Source organism: Scyliorhinus canicula, chromosome 1, assembly GCF_902713615.1.
Source record: "Scyliorhinus canicula chromosome 1, sScyCan1.1, whole genome shotgun sequence".
NCBI lineage: Eukaryota > Metazoa > Chordata > Chondrichthyes > Carcharhiniformes > Scyliorhinidae > Scyliorhinus > Scyliorhinus canicula.
This window is the reverse complement of record NC_052146.1, coordinates 110,394,892-110,415,342: the sequence shown is the minus strand read 5'-3', so window position 1 is coordinate 110,415,342 and position 20,451 is coordinate 110,394,892. Positions and strand designations below refer to the sequence as shown.

At 46.6% G+C, this 20,451-nt stretch overlaps 1 protein-coding gene across 2 annotated transcripts in view; it reads left to right on the top strand.

The window, feature by feature from the left end:
- Window positions 1-20,451, top strand: part of LOC119966199 (mannosyl-oligosaccharide 1,2-alpha-mannosidase IA-like) — a 345,095-nt gene that overhangs the window by 279,669 nt on the left and 44,975 nt on the right. For both annotated transcript variants that reach the window (XM_038797530.1, XM_038797540.1), the window contains exon 7: window positions 9,433-9,526. In XM_038797530.1, coding sequence (XP_038653458.1) covers window positions 9,433-9,526 — 94 coding nt within the window. The remainder of the gene's footprint in view (window positions 1-9,432; window positions 9,527-20,451) is intronic.

The window sequence follows — 20,451 nt, the reverse complement described above, 5'->3', positions numbered from 1 at the left end:
CATGTGAATATTGCGAGACTAACCAGCTGAAATTCAGTTTTTATGGATTATAAATACCTTGTATCCAGAGAGGATCCTTTTTCTGATACTGACCCGATATTTGTCCCCAATGAGTCACGGGTAGGAAATTACACACATCCACATAGCTTTTAATTGTCCATGATAAAACGTCCATGAGAGTACAAGATTGGTGTACAGCTGTAGAGTGTGATTACGCAAATTGTATTTTTCAGTATTTTAGGGATGCAGTAATTCATTGGTTTAAAATGAATGAATAAAGAGAGTTTCCAAAATGTTCTCAATTTAGAGACATAACAGCAAATCCTAAAGAAATGGCAGGAACAGCTGTTTGCATCCTTTATGCTAATAATGTGTAGTGGGATATTGCAAATTCTTTTTCCAAATCTGTCTTGCTGTTTTACTTTTTGAGGAACCTGCTGTGCATTTTCTGACTTATTTCAGTGCCCACTGATTTTTTTTCTTCTCTTTATCCCAATTTTAATCATTGGGAACAATTTAACTACAGCGTTGAACAAATCGCGCCGGTTAAATAGTGGGAAAGGTCAAAATCCAGCGTGATTAGTTTGCTATCTAACCAGTTATCATCCGAGAGCGAGTTCCGGATCATGCCCAAATATGGTGATCATATAATTCACCCTCATTTGCATTCATTTCAGTCTCATTAGCAAGACTGAAGTCGAATGCAACGGTCTCCCAGTAATTAACTGGCTCCCCAGCGAGAAATCATGCAAGCGTCATTTAGTGTTCCTTTATAAAAATGCGACGCTGACGCAATGGCTGCTGTGGAGGCGAGCATTTCCATTTTCCAGTATGCAGTTCTAGGGCACTTGGGAGAGGGGAGGAGACCCCCTCGGGAGTTGCGGGGTGAAGTGTGAAGGGCTTTTCATCTGTGAGGCCTTCAAACCACCGTTAATTATCGTGGAGGCCCATAACAGGGGCAACTACACGTGCTGTCTGTCAGACCATACATATCCAGGACAGAACCCTACTTTTGGTTCCATGCTGACGGTCACTTTAACTCCCTTTGACTGTGAGCAGCCTCTAGCTTCACAGCTGAAGAAATATTGCTAATGAGGAATTGGCCTGGTTAGTTGAGCGATCACTTCGCAGCTGCAGATTGTGTTTGCTGCTTCTGCTGGTAGCTGCATATGTCTGGAGGCTGTCATTACTGTTTCCTTTTCTGTAGCTGGAAGGAAGGACTATGTTTTTCTAACATACCTAGGTCCTGGAACCCCAGACCTTGGGGCGTATGGGTCCAGAAAGCAATCCGGTTTGAGGCTGGTACGCGACAATGATCCATTTGGGCCACCTGATGACGCCATTGAAGAAATGCTTTTGCTGGTGTGGTGAATGCTGCATGTCACCGGCACCTCACGGCGGGTTAAACATGCTGCAAGTTAAGGATGCTCAACTGCACCTTGAGCGTCGGTGACGTATATGGATGCCAGGATTTGGGTTTGGTGAGATTGCGCCGTGTGGGAGAGCCTGCACAGCTGCTGCTCCTGGATGGAGAATGGCACCGATATATGGAACAAATAACACAATGATCGACAGATTATTTCTGCGACTAGGTTCTGGACATGATAACACATTCTCAGGCTTATCCTCCATTTCTGTTGAGGAACCTGCGAGGGGCGACACCATGTGTTTTGTTTTTGTTATAAAAATTAGCTCCTCATTTTGTATTGGTACCAATATGGAACAGTGACGTTTCCTTGTTTAATAGTTAATGTGATATGTGGAATGTTACATAGTTGATTCTCAAATCGATGTTACTATTGACCATTTAATGAACAAAATGTTCTCGAGTGGCTTCTCGTTGGCACGTGCCATATCTCAGACGATGATTATTGCTTCACATATCAATCAAATGTTGACGCCTGAACAGTTTGCCTGAATTCCAGAAGCGTCAGCATCATAGAGACGGGAGCCAACAATCAAAAACTTTGAAGCTGGACTTCAATACTGGAGATACCCTTGTCTTCAGTTGCCTTCCCCTTATCTACACTTACCTTATGGTCACAATGTCCCGGCAGGGGTCTGGCATCTAGGGGCTTCTGCTGTGGCTAGGGGTGAGTGTGCAGAGCGAGGTTTTCCAGTAAAACTGGCTCAGTGGATGGCTGAGAGAAGGTGGGACACACAGGGTGGGGGAGGCTTGGGGAATTTGAGGGTACTGGGTGGTATCCCGAACTGATTGTCAATCTATTCCCTTCTCCAATAACTTACAGCTGTACAAAATATGGCTGGATATGTCGGTCTTGCAGAGGCTGGCCTTGCGGTGCTTGTGGCAGCCCAGGTGACCAGACGGCAGAGAAGGCGGCAGCAGTGTCGATGCAGGCTGGAGGCAGGACCCCATGTACAGGGGGCTGCCAAATACCCAGCCACGCATTGGGCTGAGGAGGAATCCAGAGGGGAATGCCAGCGATGGCCCACGGTTTACAGGCGTCGTTGGTCTTTCAATGAAATGACTGACATGTGTCGCAGGAGACTGAGTCTCAACAAAGAGGCACTGCGGCATCTGTTTCATGTCCTCGCGGACTTGACACCTTATGAAGAAGGAGGACACCTGTTCCCAGTAGCCGTGAAGCAGGTGTGCTGGGTGGGTGTCGGTGGGATCTGAGGAGCATGCATGAAAATCAGATGGTGTGGGGTGTCAGCCAGTGATCTGGTTGGGGGGGTGCGGGGGTGAAGAATTTGAGGCATGGCAGGCGGACTTGATGCCAGGAGAGAGTTGGTAACTTACAATTGCAGCTCGGTGGAATGGTTGGTTGTCGCTCAACATTGTATGGCGATCCTCCTGGTCATGCTGCCTCCACTGATTACCACTGCCTCCCAGGCGGAACTGGTTGTCATATTGCTCCAACCTCCTCGAGGGAACAGGATGTTCCCTCTCGCATCCACAACGTAGCAAAGTCTGGTCAGGTCTCCAAAGCAAGGACCAGGTCTGTGAGTTGCCATGTTTGTGTTGACTGGGAGTGAGTGGCGAGGGAGCGTTTGAAAGCAGCTCCACCTGGTTAGTGGCGAGATGTTAAAGCACGAGTCTAACAAATTAGATGGTGCAACAGCCAGTAATGGCGAGAAGCTTGTGGGGCTCCTTTACTGGGCTGCAATTTTTTCAATGCAGCAATCCAGAAATATCCCGTAAATCGCATCCATTATTAGTGATGATGTGAGTGATAAATGGTCAATTCATAGAATTATCATAGAATTTACAGTGCAGAAGGAGGCCATTCGGCCCATCGAGTCTGCACCGGCTCTTGGAAAGAGCACCCTACCCAAGGTCAACACCTCCCCCTATCCTAATAACCCAGTAACCCCACCCAACACCAGGGGCAATTTTGGACACTAAGGGCAATTTATCATGGCCAATCCACCTAACCTGCACATCTTTGGACTGGATTACTAAACTGGATTAAACTGGATTAAGTTGCTGCTTTCATGCAGATACTTGTCAGAATATTTGGAGTTCTCTGCTCCAGAGGTCTCTATGTCATTATGGTTCTCCATCATCTTGGCACCCTTTCCTGCAACTCATTGCCCATGAACATGATGGAAGTGGAGACGATCAATGATTTCAGAAGGAAGTTGGGAAGGCGATTAAGCGGAATAAAGTTGCAATGTTATGAGTGCAGAGAGGAGAAATTGGGCCAACTGAATTTCTCCACAGAGAGCTGGCATGCACTTGATGGTTGAATGGTCTTCTGAGCCAGTCAATAAAGAGTGCAGGGGGCCATGCCAGGAGCAGCACCAGGCATCCGTAAAAATAAGGGGTTAACCTTGTGAAGCTACAGCTCAGGACTACTTCTGTGCCAAAAAACGTAAGCAGCAACTGATAGACCGAGTTAAGCGATTCCACAACCAACGGATCAGATCCAGTTGTGAATGGTGGTGGATAATTAAACAATTCCCTGGAGGAAGAGGCTCTGTAAATACCCCCATCTTCAAAGATGGTGGAGCCCAGCACATTAATGCGAAAGATAAGGTGGAAGTGCCAAGTGAACGATCCATCTCGGCCTCCTCTGGAGGTTCCCAGACTTGCAGATATCAGGCTAGGGATCAGCTGAAGGCATTGGATGCTACAAAGACAATGGGCTCTCACAATATTCCAGCAATAGTACTGAAGACCTTGCTGCACCCCTAGCCAAGCTGTTCCAGTACAACTGCAACACTGGCATCTACCCAAATCTACCCAGCAATGTAGAAAATGCCCGGGTATGTCCTGTACACACCGAAGCAGGACAAAGCCAACCCAGCCAATTACTGCCCAATCGGTCTACTCTTGATCATCAGTAACGTGATGGAAGAGGTCTTCAACAGTGCTATCAAGCGGCACTTGCTTAGCAATAACCTGCTCACTGGCGCTCAGTTTGAGTTCCACCAGAGTCACTCAGCTGATCACATTACCGCCTTGTTCCAAAATATGGAGAAAAGTGATAAAATTCAGAGGTGAGGTGAGAGTGACTGCCCTTGACACCAAGGTAGCATTTGACTGAGTCTGGCATCAAGGGGCCCCGTAAAACTGTCAATGGGAATCATGGGGGAAAATCATTGTTGGAGTCATACCTAACACAAAGGAAGATGGCTGTGGCTGTTGGTCAATCATCTCACTCCCAAGACATTGTTGCAGTAATAATCATAGAATTTACAGTGCAGAAGGAGGCCATTCAGCCCATCGAGTCTGCACCGGCTCTTGGAAAGAGCACTCTACCCAAGGTCAACAACTCCACCCTATCCCCATAACCCCATAACCCAGTAACCCCACCCAACACTAAGGGCAATTTTGGACACTAAGGGCAATTTATCATGGCCAATCCACGTAACCTGCACATCTTTGGACTGAGAGGAAACCGGAGCACCCGGAGGAAACCCACGCACACACAGGGAGGATGTGCAGACTCCGCACAGACAGTGACCCAAGCCGGAATCGAACCTGGGACCCTGGAGCTGTGAAGCGATTGTGCTATCCACAATGTTACCATGCTGCCCTAAGTAGTTCTTGAGGGCAATGACCTAGACCCCAACCATTTTCAGCTGCTCTTCAATTACTTTCCCTCCATCATAAGATCAGAAATGGAATGTTTACTGATGATTACACAATCTTCACCATTCATGGTTCCTCAGATACTGAAGCAATCGAAGTCCAAATGTAGGAAGACTTGGAAAATATCCAGACTGAGGCTGACAAATGGCAAGTAATATTCATGCCACACAAGTGGCAGACAATTACTATCTCCAACAAGAGACAACCTAACCATCGTCCCAATTAGAGATGGGCAATAAATACTGGCCTAGCCAGTGACACCCATATCCCAAGAATTAATTTTTTTTTAAAATTATTCTCTGACTCCTTTCTTCACTGTCCTGAAAGAGGTATTCACACAATATTCCTCTCCCTATCTGCAGGGATACGGGGCTTTTGATAAATGGAGAGAAAATTGTTTCCATTGGCAGGAGATTCAAGAACCACAGCAAACAAGATGAATAATAAAAATGCTTAGGGACAATGAAGCAATGTTTTAATGCAGCATGTTATGATCCTGATTGTACTGCCTGAAAGGATGGTAGAAGCAGGTTTCATAAAAACTTTCAAAAGGAATTCTGACATTCACATGAATTGGAGAAGTTTGATCAAGATGGTGGGGTAAATATACATTCGGGTGCCGGAGACACCATTACAGTGGCCAATACTCAAATGGGTTTGGTCTTGATGTGTCGCTTGTTTCTCCCGGACGGATCTTGCTGCCGTCTCGCGCTCACCTCCGCTTCTGCTGTTCCTCCCGTCTTTCGTCTTTATTCTCTTAGTTCCCTACTCCTGGAGATGCCATGTTCGTTATTGTATCCCGTGCCTTCCTTCTGGCTCTCCGGCACCCGAATGTATATTTACCTCCCCAGTCTCCACACACTCCCTCCCCGCCCGCAAACAGTCACCTACTTATGTGTTGTAAATAATTTTGCCAGGTGTACAGAGTTGCTGCTGTTGAGCTGGTGCACAATACCCTACCAGTTTTTCTATTTTATTTTTTATTGTATTTTTTTATTATTCACTATTTTCTTTTCTTTGGTATGTTGGGTGTGCCCTTTTCTTCTATATATGTGTGTGTGTTTCTTGTGTACATAACGGTAAATATACTTTGTTCAAAAACCCAGGAAAAAACATTTATATTAAAAAAAAGATGGCGGGTAGATTTATTTGAACTTTGGGATGACATTTGGCAAAGTACCACATGGGCTTGTTACGATGGAAGCCCATGGAATTAATAGGAAAGTGGTGGTAGGGATGTACATTTGGCTTGGTGACGGGGAACAGGGGGTGTTGGTCAATGGTATTTTTCAATGTGGGCACAGTCTGCCGATAATTTTAAGTTTAGTGAAATAGTAACTAGTGGTGAGTGTAGTTTTAGACTTCAGGGTGTCGATTGTAGGATAGTTGAATGGGCAGAAGCAGGGCAAATGGAGTTTGGTGTAGAGAAGTATAAAGTGATGCACTTTTGGAGAGCTAATATGAAATGACAATGTACTAATAATGGAATGATTTTGAAAATTGTGCATGAGCAGAGAGACCTTGATGCCAAAATCTTAAAAGGAGCCAGGGCAAGTTGATAAGGTGGTTAAAAAAGCATTTAAATTACTTTTAAATGGAAGCATAGAATGTAAATATAAAGAAATCAACCATGAATGTTAAGAAGGCAAATGCAATGTTAGCATGCATGTCAAGAGGGCGAGAATACAAGACCAGAGATGTACTTCTGAGGCAGTATAAGGCTCTGGTCAGGCCCCATTTGGAGTATTGTGAGCAGTTTTGGGCCCCGTATCCAAGGAAGGATGTGCTGGCCTTGGAAAGAGTCCAGAGGAGGTTCACAAGAATGACCCCTGGAATGAAGAACTGGTCGTATGAGGAACGTTTGAGGACTCTGGGTCTGTACTCGTTGGAGTTTAGAAGGATGAGAGGGGATACTGCAAGGCTTGGATAGAGTGGACGTGGAGAGGATGTTTCCACTTGTAGGAAAAACTAGAACCAGAGGACACCATTTCAGACTAAAGGGACGATCCTTTAAAACAGAGATGAGGAGGAATTTCTTCAGCCAGAGGGTGGTGAATCTGTGGAACTCTTTGCCGCAGAAGGCTGTGGAGGCCAATTCACCAAGTGTCTTTAAGACAGAGATAGATAGGTTCTTGATTAATAAGGGGATCAGGGGTTATGGGGAGAAGGAAGGAGAATGGGGATGAGAAAATATCAGCCATGATTGAATGGCGGAGCAGACTTGATGGGCCAAGTGGCCTAATTCTGCTCCTATGTCTTATGGTCTAAGTTGCTGGTTGTTCGGGGCAGCAAGGTGGTGCAGTGGTTAGCACTGCAGCCTCACGATGCCAAGGTCCCAGATTCGATCCCGGGTCTGTGTCACTGTCCGTGTGGAGTTTGCACATTCTCCCCTTGTTTGCGTGGGTTTCACCCCCAAAACCCAAAGATGTGCAGGGTAGGTGGATTGGCCACCCGAAATTGCCCCTTAATTGGAAAAAATGAATTGGGTACTCTAAATTTTGTTTTAAACGTTACTGGTTGTTCCTCACCATGGATATCGTGGCAGTTTTACGCACCACACTTTTGCTTAGAAAGGTCAGTGAAGGTTTTTACCAGGATGTTACACGGAATAATTGCCGTTGCGAGGAGAGGTTGGATGTTCTTCTGCTAACAAAGGTTAAGAGGTAACAAGGCTGTAAGTGAGAACAGGAAGTTAATAAGTGACATAGACCAACCAAATGGGTGGAATTTAATAATTTTTATTGTCACAAGTAGGCTTACATTAACACTGCAATGAAATTACTGTGAAACGCCCCTAGTAGCCACATTCTGGCGCCTGTTTGGGTGCACAGAGGGAGAATTCAGAATGTCCAAATTGCCTAATAGCACGTCTTTCAGGACTTGAGCAAGCATGATGAAGGTGTGGGGAGCAGGGTAATCTGATGGAAGTACCTGCATCAGACTCTGAGCATTGCAAAATCTACCCAGTTAAGTTGGTAGAAAGGGAATCCCACCAACTGAGGGCAGGATATCAATTAGGCTGGTTCATGAACCCAGTGCAGTTTAGTGGTGAGAGATTTATGGAGAGCGGGGGACAGTTGACAGGCACTCGGTGTCTACTTGAGGGATAGAAACATAGAAAATAAGAACAGGAGGCCATTCGGTCCTTCAAGCCTGCTCCACCATTCATTAATTATCATGGCTGATCACCCAACTCCATAGCCTAATTCCGCTTTCCCCTCATATCTTTTGGCCCCCTTAATCTAAGTGTTATATCTAGCTGTTTCTTGAAAACATACAATGTTTTGGTCTCAACTGCTCCCTGTGGTAATGAATTCCACAGGCTGACCGCTCTTAGAGTGAAGAAGTTTCTCCTCATCTCAGATCCAAATGTTCTACCCCATATCCTCAGACTGTGACCCCTGATTCTGGAAACACCCATCATCAGGAACATCCTGCATCTACCTTGTCTCGTCCTGTTAGAATTTTCTAGGTTTCTGAGATTGGCCCCTCATTCTTCTGAACTATAATCTTAACCGATTCAATCTCTCCTCACATGTCAGTCCCGCCGTCCCAGGAATCAGTCTGGTAAACCTTTGCTGCAATCCCTCTAGAGCCAGAACATCCTTCCTCAGATAAGGAGACCAAAACTGCTCACAATATTCCAGGTGTGGTCTCACCAAGGCCCTGTATAATTTCAGCAAGACATACCTGCTCCTGTACTCTAATCCTCTCACAATGAAGGCCAACATACCATTTGGGGGAGGGGGGGTGGCAATGGGGAGGATTTTGTAGGATTGAATGGGCTAAATTAGCCTTTATTGTATCATACCTAGGTCTATGCTGGGTGGTCTGTCCTGATTTATTATTTGACTTTACTGTAGTGGCTTTGGAATGGAGTGCCTTGCAATGTCATCTTAGAGCAGTTTAGAATCTGCCACATTGCTACGGGTCTAGAATCACACACAGGCCACACCTGGTAAGAACAGTAAATTTGCTTTCCTAAAAGGAAATTAGTGAACCAGATGGGGTAACGACATTTCAGTAGTTTCATTGTCACCTATGACTGAGATTAGCTTTTTATTTAATTGAATTTAAATTGCTACTTTTCCCGCGTCTATACAACAAAGACATTGTATGTAGTTTCTTAACACTTAGTAGTGAAACTTGAAGTCCAAAGATGTGCAGGTTAGGTAGATTGGCCAGGATAAATTGCCCTGAGTGTCCAAAATTGCCCTTAGTGTTGGGTGGGGTTACTGGGTTATGGGATAGGGTGGAGGTGTTGACCTTGGGTGGGGTGCTCTTTCCAAGAGCCGGTGCACACTCGATGGGCCGAATGGCCTCCTTCTGCACTGTAAATTCTATAATTCTCTATAATTTGTATATTTCAGGTGATGAAAATCCGGAAAGTTTTGAATCGGCTAGAAAAACCTCATGGGCTTTATCCCAACTATCTAAGCCCTGTTACTGGTCACTGGGGGCAGCGTAAGTAGCAGTACAAGTTCACCAGTTTTTCACTTACATGGTTTAATCTCCAGTTTTCATCTGTTGACTACTCAACAACATTCCTCGCATAAAAGAGAGATTTTGGTGAGATTATAGCCAACTAAGATTTGCTGCATTGAAAGAATGAAATATATGAATGAGGGGCAGCACGGTAGCATGGTGGTTAGCATAAATGCTTCACAGCTCCAGGGTCCCAGGTTCGATTCCCGGCTGGGTCACTGTCTGTGCGGAGTCTGCACGTCCTCCACGTGTGTGCGTGGGTTTCCTCCGGGTGCTCCGGTTTCCTCCCACAGTCCAAAGATATGCGGGTTAGGTGGATTAGCCATGCTAAATTGCCCGTAGTGTCCTAAAAAAAAGTAAGGTTAAGGGGGGGTTGTTGGGTTACGGGTATAGGGTGGATACGTGGGTTTGAGTAGGGTGATTATTGCTCGGCACAACATTGAGGGCCGAAGGGCCTGTTCTGTACTGTACTGTTCTAAAAAATAACTATACCGTGTTGAATTTGGCTCCAGGAGAATTTTGAGTTGCTGAGAGCAGAGTTGGAATTTCATCTGGTACTCCAGAAATGAAATTGGATTATTATTATTATTCTCCTGGAGCTCCTTAACATGCTGCAGGTGCACTTCCTGCACAGAATGGACAGGAAGTGAGTTGGAAACGGCTTCTGGCACATGGAAAATTGAGTGGTTCATTGCTGTCCTCCGCATGCAGGTAGGAGTGGGGAGGTTCTCATGGAGGAGAAATGGGTTCCAGGGCAGGGGGATCTATTTTCTTTGTAGGCCCTGAGGAGCTCCATGCTTCCTCCTCCTGTAATGTGATCAGTTTCCTTTGGGGAAACTTTTTGGGTTTCTTCACAACCCAATCCTTTTCTGACTTGGTTCCCCATCTAATTGTAAACAAAACTGAAATTGACTAAAGTTATGACCATTTAGTTTAGTTTTAAACCGAGTGTGCTGTTGGTTTATTTTGAACCTGTATTGCACCAAAATATACAATGCGTATATACTCAGATAAAGGTTGACCCCATGATTTCTATCCATAAAAGTAATTTTCATATACCGCCTGTTGAAGCTGAACCAAGTTTTTGGGAATCTAGGCCAAAAAATTTCAGAGCCAAAGTATAATACTAGAGACATTCGTCTTTAGTATTTTTTTTAAAACTTTATTCCATGGTGACAGTCTTTTGGATTTCACTTAAGCCTAAGACATGCAGGAATGTCCACTTCTCAAACATTACCCATATTAAATTCAACCCTGTGACTTTTGGCCTTTTTTTGGTATTTGGTATTTTACACAAGTATATGCGGTATTGGTTAGACAACGTAACCAGGCAGTTTGGCCTGATCAGTTGAAATTAGCATTAACTCTGCACATGAGCAAGCAGCGATTACATATTTATGGCCCTTTTCCGTAATATTTTTGCCCCTTTTTCCTTCACCAATCTAATTTTGACACGCAAACAATTTTAACCCCCTCTGCCTGGTAGCAACTGCGTTAATATTGACTGTGAAAACTTACCATACCCTTAATGCCCAATATCGGCTAAATTACATTCTTTTTAGCTTGCTAAAGTGTTTGTTAGACTTGAGTGGGAGCCTGTTAATAAATGCAGACCATCCCTATGATGTCATACCCCCCAGTGGCATGTTAACCAGCTGTGTGGTGAACGCCACAGCCGCTCTGCTCCCACTCCCCAATTCCCACATGCAAGTCTCTTAACATACTCATTCCCGCCCCAGCAACTTACCTGAGTACTGGGGGTGTCCTTTGGGCCACCTGGTCTTCAATAGCTGGCAATTTCTTTCCACTCATTTCAGGTGAGCTACTGTCAACAAGATGTAGGTTCAGGCGTTAAAGTAGCCCAAGACTCAAATTGATGCCACTAGGTCAGCCGGTGTGGAACCCAATCCCAGTTAAAGTCTGTAGGTCTCTAGCACTAACTTGCAAGAGAATTCTACAGTCTTGCATCTCTCTGCGTGAAGACTCTCGCCTTGCTCTAAATCTATGCACAGTTTATCTGAATTAATTGGAAATGTTTTCAGACATGTCAGTTTTTGTAAATCTCTTTTGTTTACACAACTAGAACGCACTCTGCTGTTATAATTGCATGGGCTATCACTTCCATGTAAAAGATGTTTCGGTTTGGTGATTCCATAGTTAAGGGCAGCAGGGTAGCATGGTGGTTAGCATAAATGCTTCACAGCTCCAGGGTCCCAGGTTCGATTCCGGGCTGGGTCACTGTCTGTGTGGAGTCTGCACGTCCTCCCCCTGTGTGCGTGGGTTTCCTCCGGGTGCTCCGGTTTCCTCCCACAGTCCAAAGATGTGCAGGTTAGGTGGATTGGCCATGCTAAATTGCCCGTAGTGTCCTAATGAAAGTAAGGTTAAGGGGGGGTTGTTGGGTTTCGGGTATAGGGTGGATACGTGGGTTTGAGTAGGGTGATCATGGCTCGGCACAACATTGAGGGCCGAAGGGCCTGTTCTGTGCTGTACTGTTCTATGTTCTATGTTCTATGATGCTCTGCATCCTTTTAGAAATGCATGTTTATTTGCATATCCATTGAAGAATCTATTGGTGCAAATGCCATGGGAAACAATAATATGCATGGAATGCATGGAAAATAGAGTGATATCTTTAGCTAATTGTAGCTAAAGATTGTTGTAGCACACTGGGGGAGCAACAGGTAGGTAGCAGGGATGGATTGGACAGGTTTTTCACTCTGGACTGGACTCAAAAGACTAGAGGGGTCGCGATCCTGATTAATAAGCAAGTGTCATTCGAGGCAGGAAGAATAGTTGCGGATGTGGAAGGTTGTTGCATCATGGTTGGTGGGAAACTGGAAGGGCTGCTAGCGGTGCTCATGAATGTGTACGCGCCAAATTGGGACGATTTGGAGTTCATAAGAAGGATGTTGGGGAAGATCCCGAACCTGGATTCACACGTTGGTCATGGGGCGGGGGGAGTTTTAACACCGTCATTGACCGAAGGCTAGACCGGTCGAGCTCAAGGACAGGCTGGGTGCCAGCAATGGCAAAGGAGCTAAATGGGTTTATGGAGCGGGGGGGGGGGGGGTCTTGAACAGGGCTGTACTGGCAGGGGTATTCTGAGTATTCAGCGATCACGGTCTTGGATCATGCCCCCGCACTGGTTGGACCTACAGGTGAATAAGGAGGGTGGCCAACGCCCGCACTGGAGGTTGGATGTCAGACTTTTAGCTGATGAGGTGTGCAGGCAGTGAGGAAATGTATCCACAACTACCTGGAAGTCAATGATATGGGGGAAGTCTCGGCTGCAACGGTCTGGGAGGCGCTAATGGCGGTGGTTAGAGGGGAACTGATCTCGATTATGGGCCCACAGGGAGAAGGCAGACAGAGCAGAGACGGACCGACTGATAAGGGAAATGCTTCAGGTCGACAGGAAATATGCGGAGACTCCAGAGGCAGGGTTTTTAAGGGAACAACAGAGGCTACAGGTGGAGTTTGGCTTGTTAACTACAGGGAAGGCGGTGGAGCAGCTGAGGAAGGCGAGGGGGGCGATTTATGAATATGGAGAGAAGGCCAGCAGAATGCTTGCGCAGCAGCTTAGAAAGAGGGAGGCAGCCAGGGAGATTGGGAAAGTAAGGGACGGGGATGGGAACCTGGTCGGAGATTCAGCAGGGGTTAATAAGGCATTTCAGGAGTTTTACAGCAGGCTGTATGAGTCAAAACCCCCAGCTGGGCCAGAGGGGATGAGGCAATTCTTAGGAGGGCTGAGGTTCCCGAAGGTGGACGAAGGGTTGGTAGAAGAGTTGGGGGCCCCGATCAGGTTGGAGGAAATAGCAGATGGGCTGAAGGCCATGCAGATGGGAAAGCCCCGGGGTCGGATGGGTACCCCGTGGAGTTTTATAAAAAGTTCTCTGGTATACTGGGGTTGCTGCTGATGAGGTCATTTAATGAGGCAAGGGAGAGAGGGGCGGGGAAGCAGGGAGAGAGGGGCGGGGAAGTGGGCACAGATGTCACAGGCCACAATCTCACTGATCCTGAAGCGGGATAAGGACCCGGAGCTCCCGATTAAATGTAGACGCCAAACTGTTGGCCAAAATCTTATCCTCTAGGATCGAAGATTCTGTTCCGGACGTGATTGGGGAGGACCAGATGGGATTCGTTAAGGGTAGGCAGTTGGTGGCCAGCATAAGAAGGTTGCTGAATGTGATTATGCTGCCCCAAAGGGTAGGAACGTGGAGGTAGTGGTTGCAATAGACGCAGAGAGGCATTTGATTGGGTGGAATGGACCTATCTGTGGGAGGTGCTGGGGCGGTTTGGGTTTGGATGGGGCTTCATTGACTGGGTTAGACTGCTGTAACAGGCGCCCATGGCAAGTGTACGGATGAACAGGTTGACATCGGGCTATTTTAGGTTGCACCGGGGGACGAGGCAGGAATGCCCCCTCTCCCCTCTGCTGTTTGCGTTGGCCATAGAACCGCTGGCAATCGTGTTGAGAGCCTCAAGGGGCTGGTCCGGGGAGGGGTGGAACACAGAGTCTCACTATACGCAGATGACCTGCTCCTATATGTTTAGGACCCACTAGAAAGGATGGAATAAGTTATGAGGATTCTAGGGAATTTGGCCAGTTTTCGGGTAATAAATTGAACATGGGAAAAGTGAGATGTTCGCAATCCAGGCAAGGGAGCAGGAGAGGCGACTGGGGGTCTGCCGTTTAGAGTGGTAGGGGGGAGATTTCGGTACCTTGTCATCCAGGTGGCACGGGAATGGGAACGGCTACACAAGTTAAATTTGACCCGATAGTAGACCAAATGAAGGAAGATTTCCGAAGGTGGGACATGCTCCCGTTATCACTTGCTGGGAGGGTGCAGACAGTGAAAATGACGGTCCTCCCGAGATTCCTGTTTGCGTTTCGGTGTCTCCCCATCTTTATTCCATGGACCTTCTTTAAACAAGTCAATAAGGTGATCTCTGGATTTGTATGGGCGGGTAAGACACCGCAAGTAAAAAAGGGGATGCTGGAGCGTAGCCAGGCGGAGGACGGGCTGGCGCTGCCGAACTTTAGTAATTATTATTGGGCGGCGAATATAGCCATGATTAGGAAGTGGGTGATGGTGGGGGGGTCGATGTGGGAGCGAGTAGAGGCGGCATCATGCAGGGGCACTAGTTTGGGGGCATTGGTAACGGCGCCTCTGCTGTTCCCACCGGCACGGTACTCCAGCCCTGTGGTGGTGGCGGCCCTGAGAGTCTGGGGGCAATGGAGGAAACGTGGGAGCAGAGGGAGCATCGGTCTGGTCTCCAATCTGCAATAATCACCGGTTTGCCCCGGGAAGGCTGGATGGAGGGTTCAGGAGATGGCAGAGAGCAGGATCGAGAGGATGGGACATCTGTTATAGAGGGGAGCTTCCCCAGCCTGAGGGAGTTGGAAGAGAAATTGAAACTGACGTGTGGAAATTAGTTTAGGTACATGTAGGCGCGAGACTTCCAGCGCAGGGAGGTCTCAACCTTCCCGCTCTTACCATCAAGGGTATACACAACAGGGTAGTTTCCAGAATGTGGGTGGGAGAAGGGAGGGTTTCGGACATTTACAAAAGAACTCGTGGGGTCAGAGGAAACGCAGACTGAGGAACTGAAACACAAATGGGAAGAGGAGTTAGGAAGAGAAATAGAGGATTGTCTCTGGGCGGGTGCGTTGAGTAGAGTCAACGCGTCCACAACATGTGCCAGGCTCAGCCTGATACAGTTTAAGGTTGTTCACCGGGCTCACATGACAGTGGCCCGGATGAGCAGGTTCTTTGGGGTGGAAGACAGATGCACAAGGTGTGCGGGAGGACCACTTAACCATGTTCATATGTTCTGGGGATGCCCGAAGCTTAGGGGATTCTGGGAGGGGTTTGTGGATGTCATGTCCAAGGTGTTAAAAACAAGGGTGGCGCCGAGTCCAGAGGTGGCGATTTTCCGCGTGTCGGAAGATCCGTGAGTCCAGGAGGAGAAAGAGGCAGACATTCTGGCCTTTGCCTCCCTGGTAGCCCGGAGACGGATACTATTAGTTTGGAGGGACTCAAAAGTCCCCGAAGTCTGAGACCTGGCTAACTGACATGGCTAGCTTTCTCTGGAAAAAATCAAGTTCGCCCTGAGAGGGTCAGTGTTAGGGTTCATTTGGAGGTGGCAGCTGTTTGTCGACTTCTTTGGGGAACATTAACCGTCAGCAGAAGGGGGGGGGGGTTGAAGTTTAGTTTAGATTAGGGTGTAAGAAAGGTGGACCTGTGAGGGAGGAAGATGGCCTTTGCACTATTTTATATTTATATGTACACTGTTTTCTTCTGTTATTGTTATAAAACCTAAATACCTCAATAAAATGTTTATTAAAAAAATAATTATGAACTGACAAGTAACAATTCATACTGCACTCTGGTTGAATTGGGTAATAGTTGGGAGATCATGCAGTATGTGTTACCATTTTACCATAGTACACGTGAAGTATAATCTTAAAACCACTTTGGATTCTACCATCAGCTGTCATACCACAGCTGGGAGCCTGTCCCCAATTATCAGAGTTCATCTAATTTACTAAACTGTGTTTACATATCAATGCTCAAGAGGGATAGGGCACAGGAACAAAGAACCCCATCATTAATAATCTCATCCTCGGGGAGCAAGCTATGGAACGGATGGATAAGCACCTTGATCTTGCCACAGGAGATGGCAAGGATGAAGTTAGTTTCAGTGGCAGGTTAGCAATTCCACACCTACACAGTCCAAAAAAGCAAGCCAATGAAAAACCAATAGCCAAAACCTTTCACACCTTCAATTAGAGGATTCATGTTAATTCTTAGGCTTTCTCTTTTTGTAAAGATCCATCAGCTGAAGATGGAGGAAGCAAGACAGAATTTCTTTCTTACAGGATATGAAAATGCTGAAGGCATGGATAATAAATGGGTGAAGAAGTCAAGACAAAGGCCACCCAGCATTCTCAGAATGAAGATGCTCCTCTATGTTCATCTGCCACAAAACCCTTGAACTCGCCTGTGATATTCGTTGTATTTTCATTTCCAGGCACAAGGCTGGAGTATGACAGAATACTCTCCACTTACTTAGATGAGTGCAGCTCTATTAACACTTGTGTAGCTTGACACCATCATGGACAAAATAGCCCATTTGATTGTGACCCAATTCACCACTTTAAACATCTACTCTCTTTGCCATTGATACACAGTGGGAACAGTGTGTACATCTTCAAGAGGTAATGCGACAATTCTTCTTTGGCAGTCTTCACCACTCAGAAGGACAAAGGCAGTAGATGCATAGAACCATAGTAGATGCATGCTCCCCTCCAAGTCGTCCTGACTTGGAGTATCAACATTCCTTTATATTGCCAAGTCAAAATTCTGCAACCCATTAAAGGCATTGTTGGCATACCTGCACCACATGGACTGGAGCATTACAAGGGCATTTGGGTTGGGCAATAAATAGATGGTGAGAATATGGAACTGGGTGATATGCAGAGTACAAGGGAGCTGGAGGAGCATGTGAGAATGCACCACCTTCCCAACTGAGACGAATACCTATAGTTCAGAGGGATGTTGTCCAGATTCGTATGAAGATCCTTTATTAAGGGTGTGGTTCAAGGAGAGCTTTGTGGCAGCCCAAAAGCCAATTATCCTCTAACTTATTTCACTACTTTTCCTCGATGTTCACTAACTCCGTAAAGTGCAGATACATCTACTCAGCAGCATGACACTCGGTGTATTGACACTGGTATTCTGGGCAAAAGCATTTCCGGCACGCACCAAGATAACATGTTTCCTTTCTCTTTCTTTAACCCGTTTCATCTTAACTGTGCAGGTACCACAGCAAAAGATATCCAATATTTACCTTCGGGGAATCTATATGAAGCACCTGGTGAAGCTTTTTTTTTGGGGGGGGGGGGGGGGGGGGTAGTTGGCTGGAAGAAACTTCCAGTGCTAAGTGCAAGTCAGGATGAGGAAGCTGAGGTGACATCAGAGCGCTGACACTAAATTTGATGTGCATTTTTTTTAAATTTAAAGGGAGATTTTCTGCTTCTGTAATATCATGCATCATGAAATTGTGCTATGGCTCATGATTTTCCATCAATTTATCCTGTGTTTCTATTTCTTTTCAGAAAAGATATATGAGAATAGATTTTTGTAGTCATCCACTCTGTTTGCATAGCCATTTTATGAGCTTAGCACTGGAAGTTTCTTCCAGCTAACTACCTCAAAAAAATACAGATCGCCCTTTACAGAACATTTGGGGCCTTCATAGAAAAGGGCCCGAGACTGTCCCCCTCACCAAGTAGCTTGGAAAAATGAGCTGCACAGACCCTGAACAAGGAACTGTCAGTTAAAATATTAATTCAGGACGTCGGTGACGGAATGCTGATCAGTCGACCACAAGGTGGATCTCCTCTGAACGACAAGAAAATAGGCATTTTTTTAACAAACAATTTTATTGAGGTATTTTAGGCATATTGAAAAAGTGACATTGTACAGTACAAAGAAAAAGAGGTCAAGGCACAAATTACAAATTAAACATAGTGCAAACCACAGCTCTGTTCACGCATGGACCTGCCTCAATATCCCCCTACTCTACCCCCCCCCCCCCCACACACACACACACCCTTTGGGCAAACCCTAGTAGCGAACCTCTCGAGGCGAACTTGACTTTCTCTAGGCCAAGAAAGCTCGCCATGTCCGATAGCCATACCTCCGCCCTCGGGGGCTTTGAGTCCCTCCATGCTAACAGCATTCGTCGCCGGGCTACCAGGGAAGCAAAGGCCAGAACGTCGGCCTCTCTATCTTCCTGGACTCCCGGGTCCTCCGAAACCCCAAAGATTGCCACCTCCGGGCTCATTACCACCCCAGTTTTCACTACCCGGGAAATGACATCTGCGAATCCCTACCAATACCCCCTGAGTTTACGGCACAACCAGAACATTTGTACATGGTTAGCTGGCCCTCCGCCGCATCTAGCACACTTGTCCTCCAGCCTGAAGAATCTGCTTGTCCGGGCCACCGTCACGTTGGCCCGGTGCACAACCTTAAACTGGATCAGGCTGAGCCTGGCGCATGTTGCGGTCGTGCTCTCTCTCTCCCCCCCCCCCCTTACTGTGCCCTTACTCAACCACTTCTTCTGCTGTTTACGGTCCCTCAGGCGTCTTAGGTCCATACAATTCTGTATGGGTCCTGTGCCTGAGTACTATTGCTTTCCAGTTCCGCGCTCAAAAACGTCAGGGGAAAAGGTCCAAAAGTCTGACCAAAACGGGAGCCATCAAATGTGCGACCTACTCCCTCATAGCTGCCACCGGAAGTCGAAAATAGGCACTTTTAATCAAAATTAGCCCGCAAAAACTGGAATAAAACATCCCCTCACTCTCAACAACACAAAGACTACAAGAAATGCTGGGAAGCAGTACCTCCAAAGAAACAAAAAGCAGCAGTAAAAGACAGGATATGTGAGCGACAAGTCAGTGAACCCATGAGGCATGGGGTCCCCGGCCACACCCGAGAGTGGAAGACCAGCAACCCGTAAGACGAAGACGAGCCCCCCTGGAGCATGGTTGGAAGACAGAAGGCATTAAAGGAAGAAATAAAAGTAGAGATCAAGATGGCAGACATGGTGGCAGTGACGGAAGCGCTGGCCACCATGCAGGTGGCCCTTGACAGGGTGGAGAAGTGACTAGAGGCCCAGGAAAATACAATCGTTATGGGCTTGCCCTAGACTTGTCGGATTCTGGACAACTTTCTTTGAAGCAATGTTAAAGGTTGTGGGGGTGAGGGTGGAGCCAAGCCCGAAAGTGGCAGTCTTCGGGGTATCAGACCCGCCTGAGCTATTTATGGGGAGGGGAGCTGCCATCCTTGCCTTTGCCTCGCTATTCGCACGCCGAAGGATCATGCTCAGCGATCATGCTCGGCGATCAGCCGCACATCCTAAATCTGCAGACTAGCTGGCCGACCAGTCGGAATTTCTCGACCTGAAGAAAATCAAATTCACCATCCGAGGGTCAGGAGAGGGCTTCCACAATACATGGAAGCCATTCACCTAAGTGTTCCAAGACCTGGTTTGAAGCCTACAGCCAATAGAGCGAGGGGTGGGGAGGCCTGCACAGGGGCCTCACTCACATCCCCTCACTCAGTTTTAAAAAAAACACACAAAAATCTTAATAAAAATATATTTTTAAACAATATTTAATTCAGCATCATGCTGGAAATAAAAAGGGAGAAAGAAAGATTAGATTACAAGAGAGAAATAAAAGAAGCAGAAAGAACTTGAGTGGAAAGCTGGGTCCAGCGGAGATTCACACGGATGATCCCAGGAATGGTAGGCCTAACATACGATGAACGTCTGAGGATCGTGGGATTATATTCATTGGAGTTTAGGAGGTTGAGGGGAGATCTAATAGAAACTTACAAGATAATGAATAGCTTGGATAGGATGGACGTAGGGAAGTTGTTTCCATTAGCAGGGGAGACTAGGACGCGGGGGCACAGCCTTAGAATAAAAGGGAGTCACTTTAGAACAGAGATGAGGAAATTTCTTCAGCCAGAGAGTGGTAGGTCTGTGGAATTCATTGCCACAGAGGGCGGTGGAGGCTGGGACGTTGAGTGTCTTTAAGACAGAAATTGATAAATTCTTGATTTCTCGAGGAATTAAGGGCTGTGGGGAGAGAGCGGGTAAATGGAGTTGAAATCAACCATGATTGAATGGTGGAGTGGACTCGATGGGCCGAATGGCCTTACTTCCGCTCCTATGTCTTATGGTCTTATGAATAACAATCTGAGTGGATCCCACAGGGAAATGGAAAATTTGGTGTTAGTAGGAAGTCTATGGCAAGGAAGTAGGCAGTTTATTGTCCAATTCAAAAGGAGCGGATAAAGTACTTGGATACCTGATGTTTAGATTTG